This window comes from Falco punctatus (assembly GCF_963210335.1).
Source record: "Falco punctatus genome assembly, contig: scaffold_76, whole genome shotgun sequence".
Taxonomy (NCBI): domain Eukaryota; kingdom Metazoa; phylum Chordata; class Aves; order Falconiformes; family Falconidae; genus Falco; species Falco punctatus.
Window position 1 is genome coordinate 275,486 of NW_027660277.1, and position 24,026 is coordinate 299,511.

The window sequence follows — 24,026 nt, forward strand, 5'->3', positions numbered from 1 at the left end:
ACACTTACAGCCACACTCACACTTTCCCACAGTTACTTTAAACAAACATACAACACAATATTATACCTCTTAATTTTCTTCTTAATACACAAACTCACAAAACAACAAAAAAACCCAAAAACTTCTTCTAACTTCTTGTTAGAGGCACTACCTTAGAGAACACTATAGCATATAGTTTCTCTTGTCTACACTTTTGTCCAACCCTGCAATAGCTTTCGTTATGTCTTACGGGCAGACTCCTAGTCCTACCCTGCGCAGCTCTTTCACCGCGTCTGACAGGCAGACTTACTCAGTGGCACTCCAACCCACTGGTGGGACTCCATCCCACTCTTTCCCATACACTTATTATAGTGGGACTCCTACCCATTTCCTCTAGTGCACTTACTTACTACAATTAAAAAAAGAAGTGTCTTACCCAAAAATCCAGGGAACGTCGTGAAGAGCCTTACGGATCGGGGATCGATGGGTATCCCCGAGAAATCCTCGGTGCCGGCTGGAACCGATCAGGTCCCCGACTCCTCCGGTCTCCTTCAGGGAGGTCCCATCTGGGTTGCCAAAACTGTTACCGCAATCTCGGAATGAAGAACTTATCGACACCAATGTGATGTAGATAAGCAGACACTTCTTTATTGACGCCCGGGTGCGTGAGCGAGTCCTCTCACGATCAACGCACACCAGGTCCCAAAATCAGATTCCATATAGAGAACTTATTCATACATATTCATTAAATATTCATGCATAATCCTAACATTTCCCGTAGATCATTAACATACTCTCCTCCTATATCCAATTCTGCGCAGTAAAGCTTAGAAAGGTCTAGAAATGGGTCTGGGGTACCATTTGGGTAGGTGGTATGTGAGTCGGTGGTCGCGATCTCCCCCTGCCGGAATTACCTTTTACTAAAGTTCACGGTTTCTTGGCAGGCACCTACAAGCTGTTCCAGTCGACTCTCCCCAGTTCCCATTCATCTCATATTCTGACGTTTCAATACACCTCTGCGTACAGAAGACTGGTTAAATACAAAGGAACCTTTCAACCCTAGAGTTATTACCTAAGTTTTAACAATGGTTCCAGCCCCTTCTTCTAGCCTTGGTACAGGACGTACAGAAGATCTCATAACAACTTTTACTGTGCAGCTATAAGTTTCTTATAAGATTTTTTTTCTTATCCTTCTATATTTTAATTTTATGAAATGATTTTATAAAAAATTAATCAATCAAATAAAATCAATCAATCTTAACTTATTAACAAATCGATAAAAATCTTGTCTGGGCTGACGAGCAGGGCTGAGGAATGGATTTGGCCCTCTCCATCTCCCTAGGAGGGCGGAAAGGTTTGGGCTGGAAAAACAGAGGAGTTCAATGGCAGGGACGCAGCTGAGTGTGGGAGCAGGGTGGTTGGGTTTGAGAGCAGGCTGAGATGCCAGCATTGGATGCTGAGGTGCTTGCAGGCTTTGCACAGGTTCCATGTGGCTTCTGCCATGCAGCTCCATGAAGGCACTTTGCAGCTAGCGGTTTCCCTTGCTAAGCACCTGCGGCTGCTTTGTCAAGTCCTCTTGTTATCAATTTGTTAATAAGTTAAGATTGATTGACTTTATTTGATTGATTAATTGATTTTATAAAATCATTTTATAAAATTGAAAAATAGAAGGATAAGAAATATTTTTAATGAAACTTATAGCTGCACAGTAAAAGTTGTTATGAGATCTTCTGTACGTCCTGTACCAAGGCTAGAAGAAGGGGCTGGAACCATTGTTAAAACTTGGGTAATAACTCTAGGGTTGAAAGGTTCCTTTGTATTTAACCAGTCTTCTGTACGCAGAGGTGTATTGAAACGTCAGAATATGAGATGAATGGGAACTGGGGAGAGTCGACTGGAACAGCTTGTAGGTGCCTGCCAAGAAACCGTGAACTTTAGTAAAAGGTAATTCCGGCAGGGGGAGATCGCGACCACCGACTCACATACCACCTACCCAAATGGTACCCCAGACCCATTTCTAGACCTTTCTAAGCTTTACTGCGCAGAATCGGATATAGGAGGAGAGTATGTTAATGATTTACGGGAAATGTTATGATTATGCATGAATATTTAATGAATATGTATGAATAAGTTCTCTATATGGAATCTGATTTTGGGACCTTGTGTGCGTTGATCGTGAGAGGACTCGCTCACGCACCCGGGCGTTAATAAAGAAGTGTCTGCTTATCTACATCACATTGGTGTCGATAAGTTCTTCATTCCGGGATTTCGGTAACACTCTGAGTGTGAAGCCTGGCTCCAGCTGTGCTGCTTGCCTGCAGCAGGCAGGAGTCACTTCTGTGCCGAGCCGGGGAGGCTCTGGCATTGCTTCTGAGGTGGGGGAGCGGTGGGCAGGAGCACGTGGTGGCAGCCCTGTGAGTGCATCTAAGGCCAAGCATGAGAGCCCTGATGGGTCTCACCTTGACGTCTGTCTTGGAGTTCTGCCTTCTGAGGCAGGAAGCATCACCCAGCGTCCGGTTCCCTTTCTTTAGAGCGCGTCTGTCTTGGAGCCTGGAGCGCACCGGGGTGTCATATCTGAGCTCTGCAGTTCCTGCTCAGGTTTGTGTCTGGACAACATGTGGGACACGTGTTGCAGTGAGCTGCCACAAGCTAGCTGGCTGGAGAGCCAGCTTTTATCTTCCCTGTCCGGACTGTAAAGCTCCAGATAATGTATGCTGGTTTTCCAGCGGAGGGTTCCTGGTTCCCTGCCAAGCAGATGTGCTGATTTGGTTTGCTTGTGGCCGTGAGTCTCATGGGAAGCGTTTGTTTATGCCGTATGCTGCGCTGAAAATGCGTGAAGCTCCCTGGCAGCCGAGATGGCCTTGTAAGTTGGATGTCCTCGGCTGGCGTGTGTGTAGATGTGTGCACGGTTAATTGGAACAAGCTCATTAGGTGGCTGCTCACCAGGTGCAACAACAGAGGACACCCCAAAGGCATTGTTGGAGCTGTGGCAACACGGTGATTTGCCTGTTCTCTTTTGCGTTGATGTGCTTGGGGTCCTCCCCAGGCAAGCAAAATAGGAATTAAGTTCTTGCTTTGTAAGTCAGCGTGGAGGTTTTTCTGTACTCCTTAAAGAAATGAGTAGCTTGTCTGCAGTGTCTGGATGAATTTACCTGAAGCTGGGATCTGTGAGTTTTTGCTTAATTTCGGGATGTCAAAAAGTGTTAGGGTAGTGCCGGGTCTTTCAAGTCCCATAAAATAAGTGGGCAAATCCATCCGTCCCTTGGTCCAGTTAGCCAGGAAGGGAGGGGAAATGATTTCTAGTCCAAAGTAGTGCTTAGTAAGTGCTGTACAGACCTCTCTTTGATTTTTGTCGGTGCTTGAGACCCGCTTTCTGGGGGTGTTTTCTCCTCTTTCCCTTTCTTGCACCCGCACTTTTTGAGATGCAGATGGAGAGGTCGTCAGCAGGCTGGTGGTAGAAAAAGAACGGCCCATGGACCTGTTGACCCATGCAGCCTGCAGGATGAGGATGCTGGAGAAGAGCTGCCATGAGGATAGCCTATAAGTGGCCCTGCTTTCACATACGTTGCGTTTCTATTTGAGCTAATTGCTCATGCAGCTTGAATGGTTTCATGCTTTTCTTTCTGCTGTTACAGCTTCAAACGCCTGTAGGGAGCCTTGAGTTTGGGTGTTAATAAGTGAAAAAAGGGGCCCTCGTTCTCCATGGAGAAAGGTTCTTGGTCACTGTGGCAATTTCATGCCTGGAGGGAGTCCTATTTGCTGGATCATTTTTGCAACTTAACCAAATTAGCTTTGAGAAACCATAGTTGATAATCAGAGTACTGAGCTCTGTGCTCCATTAGTTAAAACCATCACCAACCTCCTTGCACAAAGGGTGGGCATTTGGTTTGCAAAGTAGGAGAGCCGTCTGATTTTCATGCTCGGGGCAGCAGCGATCCCCGGCTTTAAGGTTGTTCCTAATAATCTGAGCGCTTAGTAGGGTCAGGCGCAGAGTCGCATTGGGTCAGCTGCTTTTGCAAAATGAAGCAGTGAAGTGACATTTCCCTTTTGTTCCCACCGAAAAACTTTTGAAGAGTAATAAAGGACAGTTTGGGTATTAATCGAGATTTGGATAAAAATTCCAGTAAATAGTTCCAAAACAGGTGGAAGTTGGGGGGAGAAGGTGAGAAATGCCAGCAGGCTCTGATGTGTGCGTGTGGCTTGTGAAAGGCTGTTTTGGCTCAGGGAATGTTTGTTGTGGGGTTTTACTTCTATCAATCTTCACTCTTCTGCTTCAACATGGTCTAATGATGAGACAGGGTGGGGAGGCCGCCTGCTGTCCAGTTATGAAGGATGCTACAGCCTGGAGACACAGCTGTCTCCTTTGGGTCTGCCATGAAGGGGATTCTGGATTTTCAAAGTCCTGTTGTTGTTCCTTGCAGGTCAACTGAGGCATGGCCACTGGAAAGCCCTGCTCGTTCACAGGGTCCTCCAGGATGGCTGGTGGATTCCCGAGGCAAGTGGTAGTGCCTCGTAATCTGAAGCTAGCCAGAGGGACAGAGAAGCCTGCAACTGTAAGTACCTGCTGCGGCCAGGTAGGAGCTGTGTAAGGCTGGAAACTGCCCCCGCGTCCTTCCTCTACCTGCCCCTCCTGTTGTCTGGCCGCACTGTGAAGCTGGACACCACCTCCCCGTCTCTCTGCTGCCATGCTTCTGTCGGAGGTGGCGATCATGGTGCAGTAGGGGATGGACTGTGTGCTGCTTCAGGGCAAGCCCAGAGTCTGTCTGGATGTGCCACCGGAGCCAATTTAAATGGACGTACCGGGCATTGCACCGGAATAGCTGAAGCGTGAGCGTGTGCTTCGTTCTGTCCCCTTTGTGTGGGCAGCAATGTTTTGTCACGTCGGGATGCTTGCCAGCGCTGCTCTGACCATACCTGCCCTCCAGGCAGCTGGGCATGTGGTGGGCTGCTCGAACTCTGCCCAAAGGCTTTGAGAGGCATGGCTGGTCCCAGATGGAACAGGTTCCAGAACAGTTGTTCTGTCCTGTATCCCGTGTGGAGCACAGACCCAGCGCTGCAGGCAGCAGCGGAGCCAGGGCAATTCCTCCTTCCCATCCTCAGACGTCCTTTGCTGACCAGAGCTCACCTGACTGAAGGCGACCTGGCGCTGAGGCTCTGTCGAGGAGATCTCTCTGCATACTTCTGTGGAGGGGTCTCGGAGGCCAGAACAGAGAAAACAAGTGCTAATTCAAAAGAGATAACTAAAACTTGGAGCCATTCCTCTCCACCTCGGTCTTGGCACAACACTGCTTCTCTGCTTTCCTCTGACTCACCCAGCAGTGACGTCTCCATGCGTGTGGTGGTTGTAAGCGTTGTGCAAGGATGGAGTTAGGGGGTTGCTGGTAACTCCTCCCGACCTTCTTCAAAGGTCACTGGCTCAATCCAGCAAATCTGAAGAGGAAACAAATGCCCGAAGAGCCAAATCCCCCAACATGTCACATCAAATCACAAAGGAGAAGCTAATGGGACAGAGCCACTTGGTTGGAGCATGTGTATTCCGCTCTCTATCATTACTTTACTGATGTTAAATATTTCAGCGGGTAATTATGGGGCTTCCAGGACTATCCTAGTGGCTGTGATCACAAATTATTCATCAGTGGCTCTTGAACAAGAAAAGCCTTTCTGAATGAAGGCAGTTCTGTAGCTCTTGCTGGTGTTTTGCATTTCAGCTGACTCCCTCTGCCTTCCTGAAGGAGATGACTCTTAGCACCAAGCAGAGGCTGGCCAGCACTCGGGACATGCGGCGGCCCCAGATTACCCAGCTTCTCGACGTGAGCGAAGCCTCCCGTCAAAAGGTAGCCTTTTCTTGCCCTTTTCCTTGCTGTTTGACGTGACATTTGAAGTGGGCCGATGCTTGTGACAGGCTTGCCTCCAGCTTATCTAAATACTTTGGTGACTAAGTCCTGTTGTCGTTTCAAACTGCTGCTGGTGGTGGTGGAGTTCCTTCTGCTGGGGGAAAGGTGAAACGTTTTCCCCCAGTGAGCTGTTGAAGTCCTGGCCTGCACTAAGCCCATATAAAGCACCTCTGCTGAAGTTGGTGGCTTTTGCTGGAGACGAGCTTCTGTGGCTAAAGCATGATACTGGAGGAAGGCTGGGGCGGGACACAAGGATGCAAGCTTGCAATTTCCCACCCTCCTGCTGAAATAGGCAGCCCTTGGTTTGGTGTAGTCTCTGTCAAACGCTTGGGGTCATCGGATGCCCTCAGTGGTGGCTGCGTTGGCCTTTGGGGGCTGAGGGCCTACGGTAACTACTCAAGGTGTAGCTCAAGCAATTGCATGAATGCTTTGGGTTGGAACAACGAGTGGGACCCTTACGGGGTGTTAGATTTTGCAGGCTGCCAGGTACACAGGGGAATGGCGCTGGGCAGAGGGGAGCGGGTGTGCTTTATCTGGATCAGTGTTTGCTTACACGTATGTTGAAAGCTGCTCTTGTTACACATCTGCTTAGTGTAACGCACGTTCCAAAGGGGTAGATGACTGAGGTAGGCTGTTGAGTGGAAAAGTGCCAGCAAGAGACCTGTAACAAATTGGTTGGGGATTGCCCTAGACAGCGCGTGAGGTTGGGAACGCCTCGGACGAGCACGCACAGAACTGGCCGGGTGCTGTGGCTCCTGGCTTCAGCACGACCCTGACTGCTGTGGAGAAGCAGGAGATGTGCCTGTGTCTTGTGAGTGCGAAGAGTTCAGCTGGAAGGGGGGAGACAAAGCAGGGAGGGATTTTCTCCAAGTAATGCCTCTGCGCTGTAAGCGTTTGCTGTTTCTGTGTGTCGTCAGGCACGCTTCTGTGGTGGTACTAACTGACATGGCAATAATGGACTGCAATGAAGCATCCGTTGAAAGCTCATGGGAAAAGGAGATGCCAAGTCCAGCCTTACTCAAGTTGAGCAGTAGTGCTGGGGAAGGAGCTGAACCTTATCACCTCATCTGTTGCTTTCTTAACGGCGGTGTTCCTTTTTGGCCTGTCTTCTCTTCCTCATGGTTTCTAGGCTGTGTATCAAAAAAGAGATTTGAGGATGGGTTGGACTTGGTCACTGTCTCAGGGTAAAGATAATCCCCAGACTGTTTCCCATGGAGTCTCCTGTAAATTCTTGCTTTCACTTGCTGCACGAGTGCTTACGGCTCTCGCAGTAAGTGCTCTGGAGCTGTGTGACTGTTAGCCCAGCGCTCTGCCGGAGGTAAGTGCTGCCTTGCCTTTTGGAGCAGGAAACCTGGAGAAACGGCCAGCAAAAGAGCTGCTCGCTTGAGCCTGCTCGGTGTGGCCCAGAAACTTTTGATCTGCTCAGAGCACAGGTGGGTGAGCTGCCGTTCCCCTGGCGTGAGCTGGGCAGGCGTACTCACCGGGAGACTGTACTTCACTGGGGACCGATGTAGTATTCTCTGATTGATGAATCTTTCTCCCAGCGGCTGAAACTCTGTTTTGCATCTGCAGTTCTCGGCACCTTCCCCGAAACAGCACTCGTTCCAGCCTTTCCCGTCAGAGGTGGTATTCCAGAGCTACGTCCCCTACGAGGTCTATGAAGTGCCACTGATTCTGAGGAACGAGGACAAGGTAGGTGCTGGGATGTGGAAGTTTAACCCTGTGCTGGAACTGGAGAGCAGTGTTGTCTGCGCGGTGCACAGCACAGCCAGTCGCCTGCTGCAGCACAGCGCATCCGGAGTAAAAGGTCTCGTCACCTTTATTTTGCAAGATGGTGGAAATCTTGCCATGCTGAGGTTTCTTGCCCTGGTTTTGGCTGTGTGTTGGTAGTACCTCGCTGAAAGGAGCTTTTCTAGTCAGCACCTTTCCCCGTGGAAGCCCTGCACGGCTGGGAATGTTGGGGGCTGTACAGTTCTTCCCTGCCCTCGTGCTTTCCCTCGAGTGTGCACCGTGTCCTGGTGGCTCCGTGGTTAATCTTGGTTTCCACAGGGCACCTCTGCCTCTGGGTGAGCTGCACAGAGAGCTGAACGGGCTGTCAGAGCTCGGGGTGGGGTCTTCTCCACTTTATGCTGGAGTAAGTTATAATTAGTGGTAACAGCGCTTCAGGAAAGGCGTTTTGAAACAGCAGTGGAAACAGACTGATGTAGCAGAAGCAGTGGGAGGCCTTTAGGTGCCGCTTCAGGCTCCTGCTAAGCTTCATTGGGTTCTGCTCAGGTTTTTCTGAGGCAACGTGATGCTCTGTTTTCCCTTTGGAGAGCCACAGCACGTTCAGAGTCAAGTGCCCTTGGAGGTCTCCACCTTTGCTTGAAAAACCTGATCATTTTGAGATTTCCCAAGAAAGTTGCAAATGGAAAAGTTGGAAAATGTCAGCAGTTTTGTTCCACTGTAAAGAGGGAAGTTGAGACCTTTTGAATTTCAGTTGGGGAAATATTTGCTGGAATGAGGCATGTGCCAAGAGCAAGCTGGTGGGAAAAGGCAGAGGGAGGAAAGGAGCTGAGCTCGGTGTTCTCTCCCTGCGCGCTTTCCTACACGCAAGGGTTTCTCTTGATCTGTAGCAGTAAGTGCACTGGCAGCAGAGAAAGGTCAGGAAGGGAGGTGTAATTAAGGGTACTCTTCTGTAATGAAGAATAAGAGGTATGCGTGAGGGGAGGGTGGGATGGGAAGATGGAAGTGTGCGCAAGAGCCAGTGAATTCCCCCCAGATTTCCAGATTTACCTGCTGGGGGGGACAAACAGGTGGACAACAAAAAAAAGCTGCCAAGGTGTATTGCGGGTGGAAGGACAGCGGGAGAAGTCCAAGAATCTCCTGAGAGAACAGGTTTTGACAGGGATGTGGGCGAAAAGGGAAGACCCTTTGGCTAGGAAGGATGCGTGTGTGGTCCCTCAGTTATTCCTGGAGAATACTGCACCATTCCTGGTCTGGCATTTAACTTGGGAACGTGGATAAGATGTGGCATGGGTGCCTGCACCCAGGGAATGCCACTGGTGTGGTCTGCACTGGGTTTTGGGCACCCCTTGCTGTAGGTATCTTCTTCCCCAATTAAAATGTGCCTCAGTTTCTCTCTTCCTACTCTCTGCTTCGTTCCCACTGAGTCTTTTGGCTTCAGCTGCTCCATTATCCATGCAGCACTTCAAAATGGTTATCTTTGCCAAGTACCAGCCAACAGGCAAACAGTTGATTTGCTCTGTTCATGCTTCCTCGGGTGGAAAAGAACATCTGCATAACATTTCTGCCCTTCCCAGTAAGGAATAATAAACTTGTCCAGCTGCGCCTTGGGATTTACGTGCCCTGTAAAGGGGGAGGCAATGTGTGAATGTGGGTTCTTTTCCAAACCGAACTAGTTTTGAAGCCGGTAAGACCTCAACCATTGGAGAGCGTGGGTGTAAAAGTAAGATCAGCTCTAAGGAAAATCCTTGGTATGTTCTAAATACAGAAAGGTAGAGATGATAATCCTGAGAGAGTGTTCTATTCTAATTTTGTTGGCTTTTGGCGATGTCCTGGAGAAGAGCAGAGCAGTGTTGTGCTCTGTCTCAGAGTTTTCGCGCTGGTTTCCCAGATTCTTCTGAATCTTATACTGCACGGCAGCCTGAAGTTGTTTGCCCCCTAAAAATCCAGCTGACAGCAAAATATATTCCAAATAGAGGCTCTGTAATCGTGCAACTACAGAAGTGCTTCGCTATATACTTACTGCTCTTACCTGTGTTGTACAATTGCTTTTCTGTCTTCAGGCTGTTCCTCAGCACCCTCAGGTGTTCCGGGTGGCTTTTGCTGAAGGTCTTAGCCACACGTGCTCCTCTCCTAAGGGACTTGGTGACCAAACTGCTTGTGTGCACTGTGAAACTGGCTCCTGGAACCCGCTGCCCCAGGACCCTGCTGGGTTCCAAGGGCGTTTGGAGAGTTCAGGACTGCCTTGGCCACGGGTTACCAGGCTCGGGTGGGTGGTGCAGAACGAGCCTCCATTTTTTCCAAGCCTCCTGTGGGTTTGTTGTTTGTCAGTGAAGCTGCCCGTCAGTCCAAATCACCTGCTTTAGACTTTGAGATTTGGTGCTCAGGCGTCGCTCTCAATGTGCTTGAGAAATGCCTGTGTGCTGTCTGTGTGCTGGTGGTGTCCCAGAGGGCAGAACCGTGCAGCAGGGTGCCTGCAGGGACTGCTGGGGGTGGGCAGGGGTCCCCAGGGATCTGGCTTGCCTGCGCTGGCAGCTGCCTGGCTACGGTCACAGGCAGCAGGAGCCTCCAGAGAGCAGAGGTTGGCTTTTAAAACCGAGACTCCAGCGCCAGTCAGTGCCGGTCATGTACCTCGAGGCAGAAGATGCCTTTGGAGCCCATAGTTGATAGGCACAGCCTGGGGGGGGGGGTCGCCTGGCTTTCCATCACTTTGTCAAGTTGCTGGCTCTCATCCTCTGCATCAGCCTTTCCTTGTAGTGTATTGTGCTTCTCCCTTGCTTCTTTACAGCTCCCTGTGAATTTTCCTAGCCATCCTCAGTTTGTGGGGTTGTCTCTTTGTCTTCCCATGGTCCTCCTTTTGCTCTTCAGGCCTGCTTTTATTCCCAGTGAGGCCACAGTATGTGTGGTCTCCTCCTCTTGCTGGTCTGCCTGCATGACTGTAGCACCGCAGCTTGAGTGCCCCGCTCAAACGCAGCATGTTAAAGTGCATTTCTTCCTTCCCCCAGGATTAACACGTACTGTTTGGCCTTCAGATAACACAGTCCCCTTCTAGGGGCATGACTGCCTGGATGTGTACGGGCAGAAGCCGGCAGGTTCTTTGGGCTTGTTGAATACACGGGTGGCTTGATTCAGATATTATATCTCGGTGCTGCTGGTGTCTTCCCTGCTTGGCCCTTCCTTCATTGCCCTGCTGCCTCTGGCTGTGAGCTGTTTTGCCCAGGCAGAAGGGATTAATGTTGACTCTTGTGTATTATGTGCACGTACCTCCAGAGCTAAAAGTGCTTTGGAAAGGTGGTTAAGGAAGGCTGTCGGCAGGTCTCTTCTCCTGTTTCCACGAGCTGCAAAATCATACTTTCTTACCTTTTCTGCAGGTTCCTCAGCTGCTGAAGGTCACCTTGGAGAGGTCACCTTATTTCAAGTTGATCAGCCACCATGCCGTGTGCCGCAAAGTACCGCCTGGCATGCTTGTGACTTTCCACATCGTTTTCACCCCCAATGAGAACAAGGTGAGACTGGAGGTCCCAAGAGACAGGTGCCTTCAGCGGGAGGCGAAGCTGCGGGGCTGGGTTCAGAACGGGGCGTCTGCTGTGGGTTTTGCGGCACTGCTAATATCTGTCCGTTGCTGTATGGTTATGGGTTTGTTCTGATAATTATAAATAACAAAAGCCTATTTAAAATTGACCTGTTGTTTGGAGGACACGAAGTTGAGCCTGATCAGAGTGAGGACCACCACCTTTGAAAACTGGAGTCACTGGAATGTGTATCACGTTGGACACAGCAGTGAGACAGCGGAACGTTCTGTCTGAAGCCGGCACTTCCCTTGCGCACTGGTTATAACCCGTGCCGTGCTGCAAGGTTTGCTCTAGGCTGTGGTCAGGCAGCCTGGCTGGCAGCACCATGCGATGCCACCGCAGCAGGGACTGACGGGCTGTGCGTTCCCTCCCTGTGCTTTCCTGGGCATTTGCAGGGGAAGGTGCACGTGTGACAGTAGGAAAATGGCCAGGAGGAGTGTTGATGTTTAGCCATCCCACCTCTCTACTCAGTGTTAGGGGCTTAATTATGATGGAAAAGACTAGAGGAGTGAATAGATGCAGAGAGCTTTCCTCTTTCCCATCTGGCAACCAGTTCCCTTCCTCATCCTGGGCTGGAGCGAAGGTGATGCTTTTTCATAGCCTCTGTGTTCCAGCCTTGCCGCTGTGCTGCCCCTGAGGATACTTGCCTGCCTGTGCTCCAGCTGTGATTCTAGGGGAGAAGATGCGCTGTGCTCGTGGCGGGGAGCCAGCCTGGCACAGCCGCACTGAGCTCTAGATGTCTTTAATCAGCAGGGGGTCGGTGTGCTGCAGATGACAGAGACATCTGGAGCACACCCAGGCATTGAAGGGGCAGGTAGAATCTGCAGGCAGACACTTACCCCGGAGCCTTTGGGCAGTCACGCTGGTGTGGCTGTGCCTGCGTGCATGTGGCTGTGGCTGCTGTGTCAGCTGGCACCTATTCCCTGCCCCATGTGCCATGCTTTTGCTCGGAGGTTGGAGCATCGGTGCTGTGGCTCTGGCAAGCCTTGCACTGTGCCGTGATGTGAAGGGGTGACAGTGTGGTCTGGAGGCTTGTTAATGCAGAAGGGTTTAGCACATGGCATGGAAGGGAGGAAGCATCGCAGGGGAACACAGACAGGCTGATTCTTTGCACCAGCACTCTGCTGCCTCTTGGCAGGGTTCTTTGTGTGACTTTGTGGGTGATGCAAGGTGAGGGGGTCGCTCTGAGCCAGCTGGCGTTTCCGCACCAGGCCAGAGGCGCAGGATCCCTTTGGGCACAGCTGTTCTCTCATCTTGCGTTCGCTGCTTAGATTTAGTTTAATGCCCTGTCCTATCCTCAAACAGCGTGGCTGTAGCAAACTAGAGAGGAAATGCCCTGCGGTCCCTGGCTCCCTGAGCTTGTGAAATGATCTGTTGCTTTGGGGAGGGACTGAGAAATGGTTTTACGTCATTCGTATGGAAGGTAAAAATGATGTTGGCCTAGGGCAGTTCTCCATACTGCCCAAGTGACATAAGAGCTTAACCTCACCGAGGCATGCTTTGCAGAGGACGCTGTTTCCTTTAAAATGTGATTTATTAGTATGAATTAGCATTCATTTTGGGTGTGGAAGTAAATTGGTTCCCATGAAGGGCAAATTGCTGCTCTTCAACTAGAGAGAAGCAGCAGAGCAACAGATGAACATCACCCCAAATAGAAGTAGGGTGAGAGAACCCCCAGGAGCACTCATGTCCAGTACTTTGTCCCTTGTCTTGCCCTTGAACTGGTGAGTGTGTGGCATTAGGGAGCTGTGCCAGCAAGGTCCTCTGCACAGCTGCAGCGACACCACGGTGGTTTCTGCCAAACTGGGTTTTGTGCTCCTTGCAGGGCATTGGGAGAGGGATGCGTGCTGTTCAGTGAGGAGCACATGGGGATTGTACAGCAGAACACGAATTTTGTACAAACGGAATGTTTTGGCTCATACGTGATGGAGTGTGAATCAGCGAAGTGCCAGAGTGCTGTAGCTGAGCTAGAAATGCATCCACAGCGTGGTCAGGAGGCGCAGAGCACCTTGCAAAGCCCTTGGCCAAGAGGCAGGCTTTGGGAAATGGTTCTGTAAAGCCACCTGCGCTGGGCTTGCAGTTGCTTGCCTGCAGAGTATCTGTGTTAGTTGTGGAAGGCTCAGGAGTGCTGCCTTTGAACAACCCCTACATCCCTGATGCTGCACGATCCACAGGGACTGTGGGTAACCCAGTGAACTGGGATGCGGGTCTTCCTGACTGGGAGTTGGTTTATATAATTCTCTTGCTTTGAAACTGTTCTTCCCTGGGGTAAGTCTGACTTCAATGAAGTCACTCCTGATTGAAAGGAGTAAAATTGTGGCTAAGCCCTAAGTAATCGGGCCATGTGAGTTGTTAGTGGCTGAAATGCCACGTAGCCCTTTCTTGGAAAATGAGCAGTTTCCTACTGTCTCGCAGTCATTTGGGAATGTGCCACGTGCTCGGACTGTCAGAAAATAAATAAACAGCTGGTGTGCCTCTTGGTTTATTGGCACTTGTGTTATAAATGAACTGCTAATTTTTCTGCTGGGCAGCGTTTCCACTTAGTTACTCTTGCTGCTTCTGATTTGCACGTTTCTGTTTTGTGGCTCCAGTTGTACAGCGTGGGTGTTCTTGTGCCAGCCCACATTCCTGCGTGTCCTTGCATTATGGTCTGACAGTCTCTGCTGAACTGGGAATCATTGTGGCACTGACTGGCAGATTAACAACAGAGAGAAACACTTCCATTTGTGTGTCCTTCAGGCTTATTAATAGTTTATTGTAAAGGAAGAAGGAAGGAAGAAGCATATAAAACCAGCACAGCTTATTCTGTTTTGCCCTCTTGCTCTTTTCACTGTAGCCATACATTATTTTCCGGCAATGCCAGCTCAGTCTGTGAGGTTTGTGAAATTCATTACTGGTGCTCGGTGGAGACTGAATTAATGCACATTGATTAATATGAAATACGACAGGACAGTGAGTTACTGCATCGGTGAAATGAAGTCCTTTACAATTCAGCGCAGCCCTGTTAGATGCTTTGTAGCGCCCAGAAGCTATTCCAAGTATACTTTCCAGATGGCTCGTGTGGGGAGGAAAGGGGCAGAAGACCAAGGCAAATGGCCCGGTGCCAAACGAACCTGGAGCTAAGCGACTCATTTCAGAGTGCTGAGAACCGGCAGGTGAGGGGGGCAGGCGCAGGGGCACCCCCTTCTCCTGCGACTGGATCTTCATCCTCCGGTCCCTCCTCTCTTGTCATGGCCCTTATTTTCCAGCCTTTGATATCAGGGTTTCAGCGGGAGCTTTCCCTGCTTGGCTTGCCATGTGACCTCATGCTACTTTTTCTTTTCTGTGCAAGGATCTTTTCTGTGCAAGTCGTCTGCTGCAAGGAATTCAGTGCAGGATTTAGGATGGGTTATGCAGGAAATCTGACATCCGAGTGTGGTGTTGTGGGCAGCTAAGGTTGATATCGCTGTGGCAGTATTACCGTTAGCCCCTGAGTTTGCAGAGAGCCTGAAACAACATCAGAGATGAGCAGCTGCTTCAGTTCCGGCGGGTGCCAGTTCAGATGCCAGTGGTGATACCTGGAAGGCCAGAGCTTGTAACTTCCTGCTTGTCACAGGGGTGTGAGAGAAGGGGAACCATCGTACAACTGTCTGTCATCCTTGCAATGGAGAGGGGAGTTGTATGAAGGATGAAGTCATGTTTTCATGAAAATCTGTAGCCTGAAGCTGTGTCTAAACACAACAAACTTTAGAGCATAGATGGGTTGCAGCCCCTCTGTCATCCAGGCATGTCTATTTAGAAACCTGGTCTTAAACAGTCTGCTAAGGGTTTGCAGTTGCGAAGCAGAACGAGATTTTGAACTGGTCTCAACAGTTGCCCAGGCTGTAAGCAAGCGTGTAGCAGAGGTAGTGTCCCGGTAGCACGAGGCAGTGCTGCAGGGGAGACTGCAACCCGTTCCCCCCCCAGGGGGGCAATTCAGCTTTCAAAAGCTTAAGGGACCATGGGTTCACAGCGACACAAGCAGCCAGCTTCTGCCTAGCACCCCTCTGCCTTGGCTTTCCCCCTGTTTGGGCTGACGCTGCATTCAGCCTGGTGCAAGGTCCCACTTTGGTGGGGTGGTAGAGCGTGGCTGAAGGGTCAGCCCGCTCTGAAGTGCTGAGTCAAGCCTTGCACGGGATGCCATGTCCCACGGTGTCCCTGGAGAGGGGGCTTGGAGCATAATGTGCATCTGCAGGAATGGCGAGAGGCAGCTTTCTCTCCCAAGCTCGTGGTTGTCTCTGTGAAACCAAACCCTTGCTGCTTTAGCCTTGCCCTCAGGTCCCTGGAGAAAGAATTCCCTTTCCTTGTTCGTTGCTGTGCAGGTGGTCCCAGTGCCCCTCACCAGCAAGGGAGCTGGGAAGGCTGCCAGTGCTTGCTTTTGGGGGGTATTTATTTCTTGGGCTCTTAATTGCATTGCTGTTGATCCATTTGCTCCTTAGCAATGACAAGGACTTGACAATTACTTCCTTTTACTTCCCTCAAATACCTCCAATTGTTGAAGTTCCTTTTTTTTTTAAATCTCCCTGCTGATCTGTACTTGCATCCTCCTCTGTCTACCTGGCATCCGGAAGAGAGAGGTAAGTAAATATGGCATGCCAAGACTGACTAAGGCAGGTAGCTTTCAATTGGACTTGCCTTTGTTACAGTAGTGTGGCCGAAATAACAACAACAGCAAAAGCAAATGGCACTCTCCATTTGCTAATGCAGTTTCTGAGCATCTGAACAGTCTGGGAGGTGAAGTACCCGGGAGATAATGGGTGCTTTAAAGTCATATGGGCTGCCCATAGCTTTTATTTTAGAGGGCTTGGGCTGCAAGATTGAGTACAAATTTGCTAATTCACAAAGACTTGCTGAAGATGAAACCCTTGCCTGCAATATGATGTTAAATCCTGCAGGTTGCTTGCTGCAGTTCCCTTGCTAGTATTTTACCTTCCAAATAGGAGAAGCAAAAGCCCTTGTGCAGTTTGTAGGGTGACTGTTTGAGATGTCTAGAAAAAGAGATCCTTCTTTATTCTTTGTGCCTTGGAGGGGGCAGCATCTGTTTTGGCAACCTTAGCGGTGGGCGAGGCGCTGGGTGGTGGGTGAGGCGCTGGGTGTCAGCTGTTGCGTTAGAGCAATAGGTACGTGTCTGTGCCTGGGCTGGCTGCCTTAGGGCCCTTCCAGGAGGGGATGGGGATGGGAGCAGAAATCCCAGCTGTGGGGGAGTCTGGATCAGTTCTGCTGAAGGGAGTTTGCTGCTGTATGCAATTCCTAAATCAAAGTGCTTGCTGCTTCAACAATGATAAAAATATCAAATTAATTAAAAGCACTGAGGAAAACATCAGGGCAGCCAGTGAGTGATGAGAAGCAGAGCTTTGATCAGCTCATCGATAAGAGCCTGCTGGGGGCAATGGCTCCTGGCCCTGGGGCAACAGTTTCCTCACTGATTTCAATGGGGGCAAGGTGGTACTTGCAGCGCAGCCAGCGGTGCCTGCCATCCATCTGGGGTCTGATCTGCTCATCCCTACAGTAACATGCTTTTGGTAATTTGATTTGCCTTCCTGCTGCTAAACGCCAGGCAGCCGGGGTGGGGGGGGATTGCCTGGCTCTGTTCTGCAGAAGGCAGTGGCTAGGACTGCACAGCCGGCTTTGCTCTGGCGGGGTGTCTGAGTGTCCCCCGTGTGCAGCTCCCGATGCCGCCTGCCTGGGGTGGGTGTGCTAACCAGGCACCCCGTCACTTACTCCTCTAGAACAGACCTTACAGAGGGGTGTGATTAAGGCATCAGCCAGAGCTGTCTCTGTGTCCCCTGGGGCTGGGGTGAGATGTAAAGGGAAACTGAGATTAGGCAGAGAAGAACTCTCTTGAATTGCAGTGCAGAGCTGGTGTAGGCTGCTGGGGGCAGGGGTGGAGTTGTTAGTGCTTTGAAGTACCTGTGAAACATCTGGAGGGACACTTTGGGTGCAGAGCTGAGCCGGTTCTGGTGTGGGGAGATGGGTCAGATGGCTTTTGAAGGGTGCGTGTCCCCAGCCTTGGCCCTGTAAGGCTGTGGGAGGGGGTGAGAAATACAGCTGTACCCTACACTCACCTGGCATCGCAGCAATTACCGTGTCCAGCTTGTGAAGTATTTCACCAAAGACTGACCGTTGCTCACGTATGTGGTGAAGTCCTTTTGAAAACGTACCTGAGCATCCCCTGCCGAGCTTCAACGAGGTCGCCGCGTTGCTGGCATTGGAGTTAGTGCTGTGGCACAGCTGGGTTCTCAGTGGTGCTTCCAATAGTCTGCGGTGGCGATTGAAGCAGGTTCCATTAGTGCTGTGATCCCTTGCGTGAAGCGACTCTGTTTTGGTGCCTCGGAATCAAAGCATCAGGTAATTGTGGTGCTGCCAGCTTGCTGCGAAAGCGGGTGAATCAGTGGGCTTGTTTCTTCTTTGCAAGTTAACGACCCTGTGCAAGTCATGCTACTGGAATGAAAGGTCATGAAGGTAAAAGGTACTATTATTACGTTATTGAATGCTACTGCAACAGTCCTAGAAAACAGCAGTTTTCCTTCTGCCGTGGGAATGGTGCTAAAAGCATTGTGCTGAGATTGTTTCTTTCCCTGCAGGATTATTTCCACGAGCTCATCTGCATCACAGAAAGGGAGAAGTTTGTTGTGCCTATCCGAGCTATAGGTGCCCGAGCTATCCTGGACTTCCCCGACCAGGTGAACTTCTCAGCCTGTCCCGTCAAGTACAGCACCCAGAAAACGCTGCTGGTTCGCAACGTTGGTAACCGGGTGGCCCGCTACTGCATCAGCACTCAGAGGTAGGGAGCTCATCTCTTTTTGCGCAAAACACTGTGGTGTGATAGTATAGTTGGGAAACAGCGACAAAAAGGAACCAGAGCATGTGAGCTGCCGTGCTGCTGCCGTGGCTGGAGATGGGCAGGGCACATGGGGTTTGCTGTTGATTATAGTGTTTGAAGCATGGCGCAACCTCTGCTTAAACTCTGCAAGCTGCAGAGTGGAGTTTTATAGTGCAACGGTGTCTTCCGTGCACAGTCGTGCAAGGCTGATTCTGTTAGACTGAAAGAGCAATTGTAAGAAGGCAGCTGGACTGCCCTTGGGCTGTGGAAGATCCTGCGGGGCAGACGACAGCTCTAGGAGCTCAGTTCCTGCAGACCAAGGGCAGTGTTAAGAAATGGGCAAGCTCTGAGCTGGTGGAAGAGACATTTAAGAATTTATCAGCAGCTTTATCAGCAGTTTGTCTAGAGTAGCGAGTGCAATCAGAGATGATAGATCAAAGCAATTGGTATTGAGACCCTGACAAAAACCCTGTGGGGTCCAGAACCTGGTTTTCCAGTAGGTTTGATCTGGTCCCTGGGATCCAATATTCTTCATTAGAATGAGCTCTTAAGCGGAGATGAGCTGGCAGCAGCTTCAAAGCTGCACTACAGCCCCAAAGAGGAATGCCTTACAGCGGGGGCACAGGCCAAAGATGCAGCAAATACCTGGTGCGTGGGTTGGGAGCCTCTTGTAGAGCTTTGTCTCTCTCAGATCTCCTGGAAAGTGCTCTAGCACTTTGTAGTAGCTACCGGCAAGCTCCTTGATCTTCAGTACCTTCTGAAATGGGTATGTGGCCCTGTTGGCCAAATATACACGTTCCTTGGGAGGCCACAAGCACGTGGTATTTGGGCAGTCTCCTGGTCAGGTGCCTGACATGTGCGGTGTTGTGGACAGCCTGTACTGTTCCTGTTGGTCTCAGAAGACAGTCACTGGTTTTCCAGTTTGCTGAACTGGAGAGGGTAGTGCCTTTTTGACACTGCACCTGCAAGGAAACCAGTTCAGCTGGCTGGTAGTTAGCTCCGAGTTGCTTGGTCCCAGAGGTCTTGGTGCAGGAGCTGAGGTCCAGAACGCAGCAAAGACGTGCCGTCTGCCTTAGTGCACCTGAGTTGCTTCAGTTTCTTCCCCAGGAAAACAGGGGTCAAGAGAAGGCTCTTTGCTCTTTCTCCTGGGAAGCGTGAGGGTCCAAGAGGCTCCTACCAAAGCCTGGCAAGGCTGTTGAAGCAGGCTTCCAGGATGCTATTCAAGCAGGCTGCTGCTTGTCACTGTGGAAATACGTAGGCAGGACCTTGTAAATCCCTGTGCAGCTTCCCTCTGGGATTTCCAGATCTAGTCGTCACCACCAAAACAGATACCCAGTCGTGTCTGGCATCTCTTGCAACGTCCTTGCCAACTGTTCCGTTGAGTGATCCAGCGTATGTTGAATCCTGCTTGATACGGATTTTATGCTGAACTTCAACAATTAAATTTTTCAGTCCTGATTTGCAACAGAGAGATGGGAAGTGTTACAAAAGTTTCATACGACACACAAAAAAGTAGAATTCTGAATAACTGGATTGTGTGTGTCTGCAGAGATCAAAAGCTGGTAAGATTTCCCATGTCAGCTGAAGGCATCAGTCATCTCTTCCATTTCATTACAAATTTTTGAAAGCCAGTTTGAAATTTCAAACTGATGATTTAAATCTTTGAGTATAAGCAGTGTTTTATTCTAATTAGGTCACCCCCACTTTCCTTCAGATTTCTTTTTAAATACTCTGAAGTTCCTGTGTTTCTGCTCTTTTTATTTTTTTTGCTTTAAGTGTTCAGCAAAATGTCATAATGAATTCTTCATTGGGAACTTTCTTAGAGGTTGAGTTCCTCCAGTGCCTGTCTGTCTACCATCTGTTTGCATATATGCACAGATGTATAGGAAATATGAGAAATTTGGGGGCTATGTGAAATGGAATCGGGCTGATGGAGAAGAGAAACTCAGAATAACTTTGGAAGGGACCTCTGGAGATCATCTGAGCAAACACGGCACTCAAAGCAAGACCAGTGTCAGAGTTCGATCGGGTGTGCACACAACACGAGAAGTAAGATCGGGTAATACCAGCCTTGCTCTGTCCTCCTCCAGGCTGTGCAAAGCCCTTTATCCCAGCATCTCCCTGTGTGTCCTGTGCCGCAGCCCCTAAGCTCCCTTTCCGTAGAAAGGCTTTTGTGCCCACCAGCCTGTACTGCCAGGGATTCTTCCACCCCAAATACAGGTGTTTGCATTTCCTATCCCTCGGCTGCATGCAGTTCTGCTGTGTCCCAGTGAATGGCAGCCCAGCCCTCCAGTATCTGGACTGTAGTGCCCCAAGCTTGTATCCCCCACTCAGAATCCAAGTGTTCCCCCCTCTTGACCAGGTCAGCACGTTCCCTTGCAGCCCGAGAGCAGAACTCCCACGTTCTTTCTCGCTGTGTGATGAGGCCATGGTGTGCCAGGAGCGGTTCTTCCAGCCAGTGCTGGGGACTGCACTGTGTGACAGTGGGTTCCCTGCTGCTTGTGCTGTGAGCAGTTGCCCAGGTACCTGCCCCGAGGTCCCAGGTGAGCTCAGTGGCTCCAGCAACCCCAGCAGGAAAGAAGTGGCCTCCCAGCCAGCGTGACAAGTAGGCTGGAGAGTCAGAGCAGTACTAGTGTAAATATAGAAAGTCTCTTCCTGTCGTTCTCATTGTTAAGGCTGGATAACGAGTTTCTTCTCCATGGCATTCAGGGAGATAAATGTCACTCCAGTACGTTTCAGTTGAAAATGGCGTCTGGAAGCAGATCTCAGCGCAGCACTGCCTTTTCCTGATGTTACAGACCTTGTGCTACGCTGTGCTTTGGGGTCAGAGAGGATCCGTCTGAGAAGATACATTAAGGAATGTCCCACCAGGCTCTGAAAGCTCAGGAAATGATGCTACAAGGTGCAGTGCTAGGAGCCCCCTGTAGGACCCATATACGACATCGAGGTGTGGGATTGGAGAGTTACCACAGGATGTACAAAGACAGGACAACAGATGCCAGAACAGATCCCTATGAAATTGCTTACTAGTCTGGAGTTGCTCCCTTTCTGCAGGGCAGTAACGGGCAAGATCTCAGCAGGTTCTGCTGGGAAGGTCTCCCTCGGGCTGGTGCGGCTAGATGAGTTTATACAAGCCGGGGATTGCAAGGCACCGCTGGGAGATCTGGACCTGTGACAGTTTAGATGTTGTACAACAAAGCAAACGTACAAATGGGCATAGTTAAAAAGGATGTCAGAAGAGAACCTGTTAATAAACCTCCAAACCTTATCTTTCCTGTCGTTTCAGGAGCAGTAGTGATTCACTAACAGGGTAGGTCTAACAGGACAAGAATTATCCTAAAGAACAGCTCACAATTAATGGCTAAAAGGCCAGAGTTTAGCCTGCCAGCTTCATCTCTTGGCAGTGGCTTTCATGTGGCTATTAGTGTGTCAGGGACGTTTCCTTAGCATCTCTTATCTGTAGGCTGCAGGGAACAGCTTAGTGACGTGCACTGAAGTTCAGAGTTGAGGTTAAGCATGGACCTTGCATCCCTCTGGGTCTTGGAGAACCAGGTCTACGTGAGGGATACCAAGCTGCGACAGCAGTAACAAAGTTGTCCCGTGGGTACAGCATGGGGTGGGAGGCAGGAGGTGCGGTGTCTGACTTGTGCTCTGTTTCTCAGTCCTGAGAATGAGTCCTGACCTCGGTGGGATCCTCTTCTTCTGATAATTTGAAGATGGGAAGATACCTTCTTTCTCGGGCACCCCCTGAAGTCATCCTCAGGAGTGTTATTCCCATCCCAGCTATCTGAGGGCAGGGATATGCAGACAAGGGGACGGGATAGGAGGTGGTGCTGAATTGTGGCCCTTAAACAGCAGCTTTTCTGTTCTGGCCATGTTTGGGGCGGGAGGGGTGGGAGAAAAAAAAAAAAAGGTGGGGGGGAATTTTTCTGTGCCTTTCCCCCAGCAGGCAGTGATGCCAGCTGAGCACCAGCAGAGCCCTGCCCAGTATAACCAGGCACAACCCCCAGTGCAGGTGCAGGGCCATGGAGAGCAGTCCGGTTCTGAGGCTGGTGGCACCTTGGCTTTCCTCCTCCCTCTCAAAAGTCTCAGGTCCAGCACGTGAACATTGCAGGCCCAGTGCTTCCCCATTAGTCACTACCAAAGTTCTTGCTGTTGTCATGGGAGCAGGTCAGGCCCCTAATTGCAGCAATATCTCCTTAATGAGCAGGAACTCCAGCAATTTCATCAGCTGTCACTACTTCCATGAATGAAGCTCAGCTCGTGCATGGCTCCTGATTTTCTCATTATTTTTGTGTGCTGCATTCCCTAATCACTGGGAAACTCTCTGGAAGGTGTTTTTGAGGTGACAAATTGACCACCAGCAAAGCACTAAAGCCAGTACCTTTTGCTTTCTAAGTGAGGCTGTACAGGAGCTGCAAAGCCCAGCTGCTGTTGTGCAGGAGCATGTTGCATCTGACTTTTCCCTGAGCATTAAAGGACTGAATTATGTGTCTGTCAGCCAAGAGCTGTTTACCTGGCCACAAATCATAATTGCTCGTGTTAAATCCGAAGTACACCAACACCTTTTCATCATTATTTCCAACGCATTGCACAGAATTCCTCCAGCGGGCCAAGCAAACAGTTACCAAGCCTGGATCACAACCCAGAGCCCCAGACTGCATTGCTTGTGAATACACCGAAAACCTCCTGTTAAACTTGCCTCGATATGCTCCTGCTAATGGTGCTTCATTTAGCTAGAGATTTAATTGTTCAGGCTGTAAATGGGTACTCCTTTTGTGTCTTGTTTTCTTGTTTCTGTATCACTCTAATGTGCCTTTGCACTCCTACAGATTTTTCTTTGCTTAGAGCAGCTTTCACTGAAACACTGATAAAATGTGCCCTTTCTTAGGCAAAACCAGGATGCTTTCAAGGTAAAAAAAAAAAAAAAAAAAAAAAAGAGTTGAATTCTGCAACTTAAACTCCAGTTATTCTCTGGTCTTCAAGAAGAAATTCTCTTCTCCCTGTCTGATTTCCAGGCTGCAATCTCACTGGGACAGGCATTGCCTTGACATTTGTATCTCTTGAGGTGTATAGGTGGCAGGACAAGACGGATTCCTGAGGAAGTCCGTGTCAGGCTGTGCATGCAAATAACCCTCACCATCTCTGTGCCCTTCAAAAACCCTCCTCCGATCGTACCGCTAGCAGTCAGACTCTTGAGCCTTGCTGCAGAGAACTGGATGCAGGGTATGGGGGAGACGAGGTCGTTTTATAGCATAGGATGTTCTGAGGGCTGGAGCTCTTCAGGAGTCGAGTTGGTGGCTCAGTTTCTGATACTGTCTGTTCTCTTTTTCTTTTGCTAACTGTGGTTTGTTTGCTTCTTGCTTGCGCAGGTGAGCTGAAGTGAGCGAGACAGCCACATAGTCCCCAAATGTCCCACAGTAATCCTGATGTGCCTCTCTGTGTTGCAGCCCTTTCTCTGTTGATCGCTCTGCTGGGACTCTTGGGATTGGCGATGCCGTGCAAGTAACAGTGGACTTCCACCCACAGAAGACGGGTGATTATTCCGGGTCCCTGACAGTACACTACGACACAGGTAAGTGCTGGACACTGCATGGTGCCCATGCTTTGCGTCCTTCAAAGCAGAAGACTGTTAAACTTGCTTTGCAGGCTCCTTCTAAACTCTTTTCTTTCTAAACCCTTTTCTTTCAAAACCTCTGCATGTTTTGGTGCTTCAAGTGAGCAGGTAAGGGGCAAAGGCTGAGTGTGCCCTTGTTCTGTGTGGCTGCGTGCTGGTCTCTCCCTGGGGGATGCTGGTGTCAGCCAGGAGCGTAAGTGTAAGTGTGTCTGTGTGCCCGGTTCCTCTCCAGGAGAGCAGCAGTAGGGGATGCTCAGCAAAGCGTGTAGAAGCAGGCAGTGTATGTGCTTTCTGCCTCGTGGGCCCTGGAGTTAGTATTTTTCTGTGCTGGAGGCTTTATTCCCATCTTTGTTTAATCACTTCTGATGGTTTTACCTTCCAAGCCTTTGTCCAGTTGC

At 50.0% G+C, this 24,026-nt stretch overlaps 1 protein-coding gene across 1 annotated transcript in view; it reads left to right on the top strand.

The window, feature by feature from the left end:
- The first annotated feature begins 3,228 nt into the window (after positions 1 to 3,228).
- LOC308057288 (hydrocephalus-inducing protein homolog) overlaps positions 3,229 to 24,026 on the top strand; it is a 100,774-nt gene continuing 79,976 nt past the window's right edge. Inside the window, exons 1-6 of the mRNA XM_080411431.1 lie at positions 3,229 to 4,532; positions 5,688 to 5,813; positions 7,446 to 7,565; positions 10,970 to 11,104; positions 17,773 to 17,972; positions 23,462 to 23,586. Coding sequence (XP_080267557.1) covers positions 4,413 to 4,532; positions 5,688 to 5,813; positions 7,446 to 7,565; positions 10,970 to 11,104; positions 17,773 to 17,972; positions 23,462 to 23,586 — 826 coding nt within the window. The 5' untranslated portion in view covers positions 3,229 to 4,412. The remainder of the gene's footprint in view (positions 4,533 to 5,687; positions 5,814 to 7,445; positions 7,566 to 10,969; positions 11,105 to 17,772; positions 17,973 to 23,461; positions 23,587 to 24,026) is intronic.